Below are 12,130 nucleotides of genomic sequence, written 5' to 3'. Positions count from 1 at the left end.
GGGGCTCAATCAGACCGGCCTCGACTCTGGCGGCTCTGGATCGTTAAGCCAAGGGCATCCAACTGGCTCAGAGGGGGCCCGGTCATACCAGCCAACACATGCCGATCAGACCGGCTTGGGTCTAGCGGTCAGACAATGCAAATGATCTAATATGGCATTTTAATAAACTCTTTGTTTAGGTCATAACCCCTCTTGATAGTATGTCAAAACTATAAATAAGTCTAGACAAAATTTGATCGTCCAACACCTCGATCAAATAAAATAAAACCATTAGATTTACCATCTTCGTCGCTCTGCGTCATCAATTTTAATCATCGGTGATCATCTTGTTAACGGTGAAATTTGATAAGCCCCGAAGTCATCATCGGCTTAGAGTCAGTATCGTTTTTAGAGTCCTAGAATCGGCCGATGGGAATTATCAAGTCGCCAATAGTCGGATTGTTGCTATATTTGGTTAGGGAAATTAATTCATTAAAGGAAGCTTATTCAGAAGTGACCGAGTTCAAGGAGGATGCGGCATGACAGTTTATCTATTAATTAGGAAGAGTATGTTAGTTTCCTTTTATGTTTAGGAAAGTGTGTTTAATGTTCGATAAGGACTTTATATTTTCCTTTTATCTTTAGAAAATTTCTTTCTTGTCCAAGAAGTACTCGTATCTATCCATGGGTATAAATATGTACACACGGGGTTATTGTAAACTATCTCAACGATCAATACAACTACTCTCAGCACATCGCCACCCGAGGTTTTTTATTTATCATCCGATCGAACATGGCACCTAACGTGGGGCTGCATCGGCTTTCAATCTCTGGCGAAGTGGTTGTTGGCAACTTTTTAATCTGACAATCAAGCCGTTGACTGATTTTCAGAGTGGTGGATATCTTAGCTAATCTAATCTGGTAAAGCGATTTAGCCAATACTGGCATAAACCCTAAAACGAATATTAGCCGATACAAGTAAACTGAGATACCAAACTAGATTAACTAAGATATATGTGTCGACGTTTGATGTCGCGATTCCAGTATTTGCATAGTATGGGGATTGTTGGTACTAGGATATATGCGAGATTGAGGTAAAAGAGATGGAGGCGAGGATTTTTATGCAAGGTTCGGGCCCCTGAATTGTCAGATAATAACCCTACATCCTGTTGGCCGAAGCCGGTGTTGCTCTTTATTCATCTGGATCACACAAGTACAATATTTGGGATAGCCTATCTAACTATTGTCGACTTGGCGGTCTGAAGTTCTGACTCGTAGTCGACAACAGGGTAGCCTTCCTCCTCGAATCCGCATCCGGCGAGATCAGAGACAGCGCTATTGTTGACGGTTGTTATCGATCAGTTTCGACCATCAATATTACTAAAACAGGAGAGAACTAGTGATGCTTGCAATGCATAAATATGTTAGAACAATAATATTCCACTAGTATTAGGTCTACTAACCTTTTTGCAGAGAATGACAATAAAGTGAAGGAGAATCGACATCAACACCAACAATAAATCAATCGGACAATGTCGAGGACCAGACTTATGTATGAATGGGCCAAGAACTCAGAATCGACATGATGAATTGGGCCCAAAATTCACAAGTCTGCGGAGTGGAGCAATAGAGGAGGCCACCAGCCAAAATTGGGCTGGATTGGGCCAGCCCCAGGTTCGGCCGAACCAATCCTAGCGCCATTGGATCCAGGTTTTGGCATGGACGTCCAGGATTGCATCCCAATAACGGTTGGAGGGCACTTCGGACAATTCCCCTTCCATAACCGTCATACCTACCTTCTATATAAGGAGCTCACTCTCTTCACTTCAACACACACCTCAAGCAAGAGCTCTCTCATTCCTCTCAAGTTTTGTTTAGTAGTATCTAGCTGGTGGAATAGAATTAGAATAGGAATCAGGAGTCCGGAAGTCTTCAGAAGAGTTCGGGTATGGCTAGTAGCTTTCCTTTCCTCTTATGTAAGCTTTGTACTTTTATTAGAATACTCTTTTATATACATTTATGGTATTGAAATACTTTCCGAGTATATGAGTACCAACTTTACATTATGTTCTTGTTATACTGAATATACGGCTAGCTTATCTGGGAGATGCTTTGGTGCGGGTATAGTGTTTGCATATGCAATTAATCTATGTCATGACGATGATATTAGAGTAGTATCTGGTAGTTTAGGCGTGGTATCTAGATTATGGGATATCATTATTTGGGGTTATATATTGCGGATGAGAGGTGGGCCGCTGATGGTGACAGCTCAGTACGGGTATTCCTCCGCGCCTATATATAATCCTAAGTTAATTTCCTGGGGAGGGTATTCCTCCGTATTTAGCCCCGGTTGGATGGTCATGACGGGCTGTCGTAAGGAACTCGGCAGTCAGGGGTGGCTTCTCGAAGTACCAGGAGGGCATCAGATAGAGGGTATTAGCTAGTATATTAGTTAACTAGAATGTATGTATACTATGTATATTAGAAGTATAGGAATAGATTATTCTCTTTCTCTTTTCTTTCCACCTAGCTTAGATTATTTATTATGAGGATGAGTAGAAATGCTTGTGTGTCACTCTACCCTTGGATTATCATAACCCCTGCTTAGAATATGATTATCACAAGTAATATATAAATTATTAGTTGAGTTTTCTCTACATGATCTTCCCACGGGATAAAATAAATACGATACCCTTGGAATACTCTCGGGTGAAATGCTACAATGGTATATCCGTGTGCTTGCGGATGAACTCTGTAACCATAATATACCAGAAGTATTTCTGCGCCATTGCTGGGAATTATATTTCTAGTAATGTCGTTAAGAAATACCAACAGCTATATCTCTCCTAACGGTATCCATAGGCACCATAGGGGACTAGCCATGCCTATCTCTGAAGTCGATATCCGGCGTCTTGTCTTGGCGTATGTTGGCTTGTATGTTGATCTTGTGTCTTGATCTATTGTTCCGTGTCCTCTCTCCTCCCAGAGGGCCTTGTATTTATACCTATAGGTGTCCCCTTGTCCAAGTAGAACTAGGGAAACCAATATGGATACAATCCGAGTGGTCCTTATCATTTCCATGTAGAACTCTGGTTGTCTTTCCTTATCCGGAACTCCTCCTATATCCGAAGGTTGTTTCCGTACAGGACATGATATGTGGTGAATCCTGCCGAGATTTAGTCGACTACTTATTAGGTATGTGATATCCATAACCCTGACAATATGATAGATATGTAGGAAAATTTATCAACCAAACCAGAGCGATCGAAGAGGTCGAAGCGATGCAGTTTTCAACAACACTAATGTAGCCGATACAATTACCAGGGCCCGCGGAACGTAGGACTTACCCCTTCGCTAGAGATTGAAAGCTGATGCAGCCCCGCGTCAAGTGCCAAGTTCTGCCAAATGATAAGTAAAAACTTGGCAAAGAGGGTGGCGATGCGCCGAGAGTAGTTGTATTGATCGTTGAGATAGTTTACAATAACCCCGTGTGTACATATTTATACCCATGGGTAGATACGAGTACTTCTTGGACAAGAAAGAAACTTTTCTAAAGATAAAAGGAAAATATAAAGTCCTTATCAGACACTAAACACACTTTTCTAAAGATAAAAGGAAACTACTAAATCATGCCTAATTAATAGATAGAATTACGCCGCCATGTCGCATCCTCCTTGAACTCGGTCACTTTTGGATAAGCTTCCTTTATTCAGATAATTTCCTTAATCAAATCTAGTAAGAATCCGACTATTGGTGACTTGACAATTCCCATCGGCCAATTCCAGGACTCTGAAGCCGATCCTGACTCTAGGCCGATGATGACTTCGAGGCTTACCAAATTTCAAATTTCACTGTTAACAACTATACAACCTAAAATGATTATCTTCTTGGGAGATGATCGTCTTGGGACAGCGAGAGTAGGATTCAACACCAAGTTTCTCCTTGGTTTTCCAACTGGTTTTTGAGTAATGGGGGAGTGAAGCTTCATAGTAAACCCATCATCCTGTCGTGTGTAGAAGCCCTTTTCAAGGAGGATCTAAAAACCGGATTCTTGGTGTCCAAACTTAGGCTGAGTTCGTTGGTTAAGTTTTCAACACATATCTCGTTTTTCGCGCTCACGTTTCCCAAATTACTAAATGGTGCGTTTTTTATAAATTATATACAAAAGTTGTTTTAAAAAACATATTAATTCATTTGCAAAAAACTAATACTTAAATAATCATGCGCGCGCTAATGAGTTGCTTTGTTTTGCGTGCTTAGAGGATTAGTTCCCAACACACAATACCCAACACAGCCTTAGAGCCTGTTTAGGGGAGCTTCTAGCAGAAACAGCTTCTCACAAAATCTCCACCTCCCCAAACAGATTGTCACTCTGATTCTAAGCTTCTCACAAAATCTCCACCACCCCCAAACAGTCTAGATTGTCACTCTGATTCTGATAAAATGTAGTTCTAGAAAATAAACTAGAACCCAGAAGCTGGAAAACCCAGCTTTCATATTCTAAGAAGCTGGCTACTAACGAACATATTCTTAAAATCTTAAGCTCCCCAAACATGGATTTATTGGATCCAGGAAAATAAAAAAAATCCCACGCTAGCCTTACCTAGAAAAGATTTTTTATTTTTTAACCATTTTAATTTTTTATTTAAAAATAAACCCTTTCAAAACTTATTTTCAAAATCTGAGCCTTTACACACCATACTACATCAGCGAGAATGGTGTGCCAAATAACGTTGTCACACTAGCGAGATCAACATGGCCAAGTAATGCTGTCACATCAATAAGACCTATATGACAATATTGTTTTGCTATGACAGTTCAGCTGGCGTGACCAAAAGATTTAGATTTTGAAAATAAGTTTTGGAAATGTTTATTTTTAAAATTTAAAAGGTTTAAAGAATAAAAATAATTCCCTAGAAAATAGGTTACCGAAGAGAAAAAAAAAAACCTGTACCAAGGGCGGATGACGCTGTCTTCTGATCATGACAGTGCTCAAGCCAAACACACAAAAAAAAAAGTTGTGACACGTAAAAGGCTGTTCACTAAAGAAAAATATAATACATCATACAAGCACTCACAGGAACTGGACAAGCAGACTACTTTGGCAACATTCACGCTACGGCGATGTTAAACAGTCTCAAACACCACTAGATCAAATCTTCAGCAATGGACTCAACTGCCATTCGAGGGTCAGTGCTTTAACTAAAAACAGTCAAAATTTCCTTCTGAAAATGACATTCAGACAGGACTACAATATTGCTCTCAAGGCAAAGATAATAACTATTACAGTTTACATCTAGCTTGTCTACTTCATTCTGCCTTGGTATGTACACCACAGCACAACTAAGCAAAATTTTCTTGATTGCAGAGTAAGTTATACCGCACTTTATCCATTCTTTGAAGTAGGCAGCTAGTATTTCATCTGCATGGAAGTGAAACAAACAATTGAGGCATTTAAAAGGATAGCCACAATTTATCGGAAGTGTTAAAAAAAAAAACTAATCTCAAGCTAGCCTTGACAATGACAAGTCTAAAATGTCAAATAACAAAAATGTGAGTTGCTTCAAGTTGCCCTTCTCTAGCATTATGCTTAACAGAAACTTTCTACAGTACTAGTATCTTGAGTGGCATAGTTATAGTATCATTTTTTTCACCCCAGTTACAGCCACTGAAATGTATCCGCTCAGTTTAGTTAGATCAATGATCCTGTCATAAAAGGATTATTACCCTAGCACGTTGAGCTGTTGTCTCAAACCTCTACCTGCATCATGCTGTCGTCTTTATCAAGTAGAAGTGAGGGACTGAAATCACACAGTAGAGTGGAATGTATAGAGAAGTGTTTGCATTGAGATTGTGAGAATAGTTGACGTGTATGTCTGGAGTAATTGCATGGCTAGCAGTGAATACAGTTTATAAACTTATAGGTTCTGGCATTTTTTGTTGTGCCCAATATTTAATTTGATGATTGCATCTAATTCCAATGGCTAGCTTGTGCAGGTAAAGATGTAAGCACAAGTAACTAAGATGAAGGGCCAGGAAAAATCTAAATAAAAGAAGGAAAGAAATCTTGAGGAAGGAATGAAGGATTCCACTCTTGGAGCACTGAAGTTGCAGGAGAGGTTTGAAAGCAATACAATGTAGACTTGAGACACAAAAGGTGGGTTGTAGGCTCGGAGGAAATATGCACTAGATGAGCAGCACCAAACATGGGAAAAAGATCCTCTGTGGAGTTTCAAGGTAGAGTTAGAAGCAAAACCAAGAAATGTAGCAGAAATAAATGCAAGAAAGTAGCAGGAACCAAGGAAGGATATGGACTTATTTGGTTGGGGACCTGTGAAATGTGCGGACCCTGATTAAAAGAAGTCTGGAAATACAGAAGAGTTTGATAATTTCTGCCAAACAAAGGGGCAACATTATGCTACTACTGTATGTATGCCCTTGGTTAGTACCATACACACAGTGTTCCATGAATATTAAGTTTAGTTATCATGTTTGGTTATCATAATTATATTTTTAATGTTTTAGCTCAGTTCAGCTGGAATTCAGTTATTGGTAGCATGTGGGTACTTTGCGGTTTGTGCAGAACATGGTTCTATTTTCTATTATTACCGGCACCTTATTGTTACTGTTATAGTATTGTAATGTGACCAGCTATGGGGTTATCAAGATTTGCTATCCCATTAATTGCTTTATTTCGGGGAGATTTCTACTCAAATTTAGTAGCAACATTTTTAATTTTAGGTGTTGAGGAATAGTTTAAGGACTCAGCTCAATGCTAATCTAGGGTGCTATATGGGTATTCTTGAGGCTAACTAGTTTGGTGGTAGCTTTGAGCAGTTGTGCATAAGAAATCCTGATCAGTTATTAAAGCAAGAAGATAACATTCGGTTTAAACATGCCCTTCAATAACAAAATGGATTAAGTCAGAACTGGGCCCATTGGTTATACGGGGAAATATCTGGTGAAAACCATCAAATAAGTGAAAATACATGAAAACGGGACCTAAAAGTTCTCTAAATTCATGAAAAATTTACTAGAGAGGCATGAACTACATTACCACCAAATCTCAAGTCCAAAATCAACTTCATTTGGAGGAAAAAAAATTCAGGCAAAAGCACCTAATCAGCGATAAAGTGGAGCTAGTATTACAAAGTCTAAAAATGCACCCCAAATTAAAAGGCTAAAAGGACTCACATCTGCCAGTCTGACCGCGGCTTGACTGCTGGTTTTGGCTAGTTCAATGGGGTTCAGCCAACAAACAATGGGCATTTAAGTGTTGCAAGTATCGTGATTACATCATATTGTCACTATGGAGCAATATGTTATAGACATGGGCCAGGCCCATGCAGCAGGTTAGGCATAACAGATTAGGAAAAACATCAATTAAAGGTAGGCGATTATCTAGTTAGGAAATAAATGAGCTCTGATAGTAAATTAGAGATAGAGATTGGGTTGGTTTCTACAATTTTAGACATTATTTCCTTTGGTGTGGTAGTATGTACTCTATTATTAATCAATCAATCAAATCTCTAAAGTTAGCCCTAAGCCTCAGAGCTTCTCTTAGTGGAGACCCTGCTAGAGCTACTAGAGGGCTAGTGCCCTATAGGGCTCTGGACCCTTATCCAAGCCAGTTCAGACCTTGATTGCAATGATATAGAAATCATGAATGCAAGGAAGCAGCAAGGAATACCTCTGGATAAAACCAACAATACACAATCTTAGTCCTCATCTTCATCAGAGAGGAGCCTAATAGGGCCCTTCACCTTGCTATCATTATGCCCACTAAGCTCCAGAGCTGCTTTTGCAAGGAATTCTTCCGTGGCAGCACGAACAGACTTCTTATTTGGCCGCGGTGGTTGTGGTTTTCTCTTGTTCCCAGAGTAACTCCCTCCTTCTCCTCTACTGATTGCCTGCATGCTCCTCTTCTGATCTGAAATAGCAAATGAAACCTCAACACTACACCATAAAAAACCAAACCGTTCGTAAAACTTTTCAATAAACAATTATGTACCAGTTGTCAAATGGGGCAATGAGTGACCAATGAACCTTGCTGCTGCCTGTGTATTCACTGTAGTGGTTGGGCGCAATGGTGCTGCAATTCAGAACACAAGCAGTAATTTGGTATACGTGTGCATAGATATGATATTTCCACCAATAGTTAATGAGTTGTCAAGTACCCTTGTCCCAGTCCTCAAATCGATTTAACTTTTCCTCCCACAAGCTTAACCTCTCCTGAAATAAATGAAGCAGAAGTGGAACTAAACATCTGACAGTATCAGCATTGGAATTGAAAAAACATATTGATTGGATTTTCCATTTTAGATTGTTCCATGCAAAATTTCTAACTAAGAATAAACTCAAATCTTCCCTATCCAAGACTTCAATCTTTAACTGCATTACTGCCCCAGGAACACCAAAGTTATAAAACCATATTAGAAGTTAGGATAAACGAGTGGAATTACAAACCTACAAGCTCTAGCCAAAATCAGGTGAAAAACTGGATAACAATTCGTGAAATGAGCATAGAGCATGGATGATTTAATGTTCAAGCTGCCAAAGGATTGTAGAGTGGTAGTCTTAAATATCAGGATCATCAATTTGTGCCTACTAAGTATGAATATCAGGATATGGGATTATAGAAGGTAGCTCAGTTAAGTTGCTTCAGATATTAGATAGGATAAAAGGAAGTACACAATACCAGCAAGGGAAAAACTTATTCAGCACTGATCCTATGGGAGGCACACAAGTTTGGGAAGAAGTGCACAAAGTGAAAATCCAGTATATTATAGTGTTAGCTTTTGCATCTTGTTATCCCCTGATCAGCTTGATCAGGAACAGGATGTGGCTCACTACACCCTGGACAGATCAGTAAAATTAATTCCTAGATGGCTATACTGAAAAAAAAATTGGTTTGGTGTGTGAGAAACACAAGAATGAAGGGATTTGTTAAAGCAATATCCCATGGAAGTAAGTTTGTTCCTTTTGTGGCCAGGAAAGTGCATGCTGTATTCAGGTATGGAGGATGGTATTAATATTTTGTCATCCTGTCTCTTAGCTACCTTTGTCTGGATTACTATAGAGGCTCTCGAGTGGGACAGGATGTCAACTTCTATTTGACATCTTTTGTATAAGTGAATGAAGTGTTCAAAACTTGGCCCTAGGTGCTAGGCGCCAGGTAGCCACCCCGATTATGCATTAAATGGTGCATTGGGTGGTTAACTGTACTTGGGGGCTCTTGTGCCTGCTATTTTAGTGTTCTATTGTGTAAGTTTTATGTAATATGCTCACTAGTTGCTTGGGATTCACGGCCATGCCAAACCTCTAGCACCTTATATATGTGAATGAAAAATGGGGGTGAATCTGTTTATCATCTTACACTATTTTCTTTTGCAGCTGTTTCTTTTACAATCTATAAGGCAAGGGATCATGGAAATTGAAAGCAGCCTTTTCCTCAGGCAGGAACTTATCGTACACATTCTTTCTAAATTCCAATACGCAAAACTGGAGGTAATTGCTACATCAAGAAAGGCAAAATAATATGGAAGTAATCAAAGGGCAAAGGGCAATAATGGCTACAAGAGTTCAAAGATCAGGGAGTATATTGGATCAACTTTACTTTTCTTAGTTTTGCACCGTGTTTTACTTATTTTGATTTATTATCATTGTAGCAAATTTAGAAATGAGATAACGATCAGACTGATACATCCCAAATTATCCTACTGATTATTTGAGTATTTCTTTCAATTCTTGTGCACATGCCACAGGAGGGTATCCACCGTCACGACATCTTTCCACTGAGCTATGGTGCAAACAGTTTTTGTATGTGATTTTGCATGTGGGAACCGGAAGGATGCAAGGGGAGCGAGCATACATGCAGTACAAACAAGATCGAAAAGGCATGCAAAACTACATGGTTTCTTTCGAGTGAGATATATTTATGGCTGGTTGGTTTCGCGGCCTCCAGAGCATAATCAGGAGATATCACCTTTAAAGAATAAAGATTGCGCCATCCTAGTCCAATCAATCCCTCCTTGAGAGTCTACTTTCAAAAATTAACATCGACTGATTTATTGTGGAATATAAACGAGTATAATCAGGGCTGCTGTGAGCCGAGCAAACGAGCTGGCTAAATGAGCTTTCAGTCCACCACTTTAAAGACAGCTGTAGGGGTGACTTAACTGTGTGATATGCTTTGATAATGGTAGTTGTAAGATTGAACTTACTAGTTATTACTATGATTTATAGGGCACTGGTAAAACCAGCTATTTCCTTTTCCTTTTCTCTGATGCTACTGTGCCGAACCTCGTTATTTGCTTGGGATGAAAGCAGGGTGGTTTGCCTTTGTCTAAAAACAGGGTATAAAATAAGTCCATGACTCCTCTTTACAATAGTATGGCATGGTACAAAGATTCCCAATTAGAAATTGTTAACATAAATTAGAAACCTATATAAGGATACACCCAAACTTTTGTTCTTATTGGCAAATCTGAAACCGAATTTCTACTACTATAGAATGTGAGAACAATGTAGAAGTAGATAGGATTCTAGGCAGGTGTATATATATATATATAGAGAGAGAGAGCTTACAAACTCCTTCTTGATAGGGTGTTCATCCGGATCAACTCCCGAACACCTAAGCCGCACTGCAACAATAATAATAATAGTAATAAAAACAATTGGTCAGAAGCGATGCGGGTCACGCAGTCATAACGGGAAGGGGGTCACCGCGAGAGCTGCCTGCCTGCGAAGAGGGAGGCGGCGGCCTTCGCCATGGCGAGAAACGCGCGCGCGCGGCGCAGCGGCGGGAGCTCGGCGATGGCGTCGGGGTCCTCGCCCGCCGCCGCGACCATCTCGGCGAGGTGGTCCCCGACGGACTCGGCGGCCGCGAGGGTGTCCTCGGCGGCGGACACCACGGCGGGTGGCACCGCCGAAGTGGAATCGGCGGCGGCGGCGGCGGCCATGGTTGGGTGGATGAAGACGGGCAGACGGCGGTGATGGGGCAGGGGAGTTTTGGGTTTTGCCGTTTTGCGCTTCAAGTGCTCGGTTTAGGTTATTTTTGGGCGATCTTCTCCACGAGTATATTTGCCAGCCCATGGATTTCGGCCCATAACAATAACAACGATATTAGTAGGGCGAATTTTTTTTAATTTTACTGGAAAATATGCCCGTTGCAACAACGGTTATACGGTTTAAAGTGAAATTTATTGTAAGAATTCGCTTGTAAGAATTCGCCTAGATATATATTTTTCTAAAAAATCATGAGATGCAATCAGGATTATGATCACCTCAAGTTAGCATTCTAGTATTTTTTAAAAGATTTCTTATACGACTCCTTCTGCAACCCAATCACCAAATGACAACAACTTCACCAATGAACACTAATTCAATCAATAGTGGTGTTTTGGAGGTGGAAGATGAAGATAACAATGACTTGCAAATTAAAAGTATCGTTGTAAACTTGTAAACTTAGAGTGGGATATAAGAAATTACTACTTCCTCCGTTTTAGAATGTAACACTTTCTAATATTGCCCACATTCATATAGATTTTAATGAATCTAGACATATATGTCTAGATTCATTAAAATCTATATGAATGTGGACAATGCTAGAAAGTCTTACATTATGAAACGGATGGATTATATGATATTTTTCTTCAAGCACGTGACAGTCAAGAAAACACAAATTAGATTAAGAAAGTGATAAGAGCTGAGTAGATTTTAGTGAAAACTCTCTTAAACACCCTACCGAAGCTTGTATTGGAGGGGATGGTTCTTTGATAAATGTTTAATTACGTTATCGTATTAAGAACCCTATATTAGTTCTTTACATTGGAGATGGCCTAAGGTTAACATGGCTCTTAACTCTTGAACTTTTACGGAGCATGATGTTTATATATTACATTAAAATGTACTAATACTTTTATTTTGGTCTAAAATAGAAACATAATGTCTCTGCTCCAAGATTCGTATCGTCCCATATAACTGGAGCTGTAGCAAACACTCCCAAGATTTTGGATAATATAGCTAGGCTGGAGCTACCTCTATGCTCCTGAAAATTATGTTACAAGGGTGGACCAACATTCCAGCTCCACTCCACCCTCAGAGTATGAGTCGTACCAAATGGGCCTTGTTGGTATTTCTCATGATCACA

The 12,130-nt window shown here is 39.8% G+C and overlaps 1 protein-coding gene across 1 annotated transcript; it reads right to left on the bottom strand.

The window, feature by feature from the left end:
* Nucleotides 1–4,997: 4,997 nt before the first annotated feature.
* On the bottom strand, nucleotides 4,998–11,008 carry LOC4345136 (uncharacterized). The gene is made up of 6 exons (XM_015793177.3): nucleotides 10,721–11,008; nucleotides 10,567–10,622; nucleotides 8,157–8,211; nucleotides 7,991–8,071; nucleotides 7,670–7,909; nucleotides 4,998–5,401 (listed from the first exon to the last, which is right to left on the bottom strand). Exons 1-5 carry the CDS (start codon nucleotides 10,938–10,940, stop codon nucleotides 7,698–7,700), a joined length of 624 nt encoding a protein of 207 aa, XP_015648663.1. The 5' UTR covers nucleotides 10,941–11,008; the 3' UTR covers nucleotides 4,998–5,401; nucleotides 7,670–7,697.
* Nucleotides 11,009–12,130: the final 1,122 nt, after the last annotated feature.

Source organism: Oryza sativa, chromosome 8, assembly GCF_034140825.1.
Source record: "Oryza sativa Japonica Group chromosome 8, ASM3414082v1".
Classification (NCBI taxonomy): Eukaryota; Viridiplantae; Streptophyta; class Magnoliopsida; order Poales; family Poaceae; genus Oryza; species Oryza sativa.
This window is presented reverse-complemented; position numbering and strand designations above follow the sequence as displayed.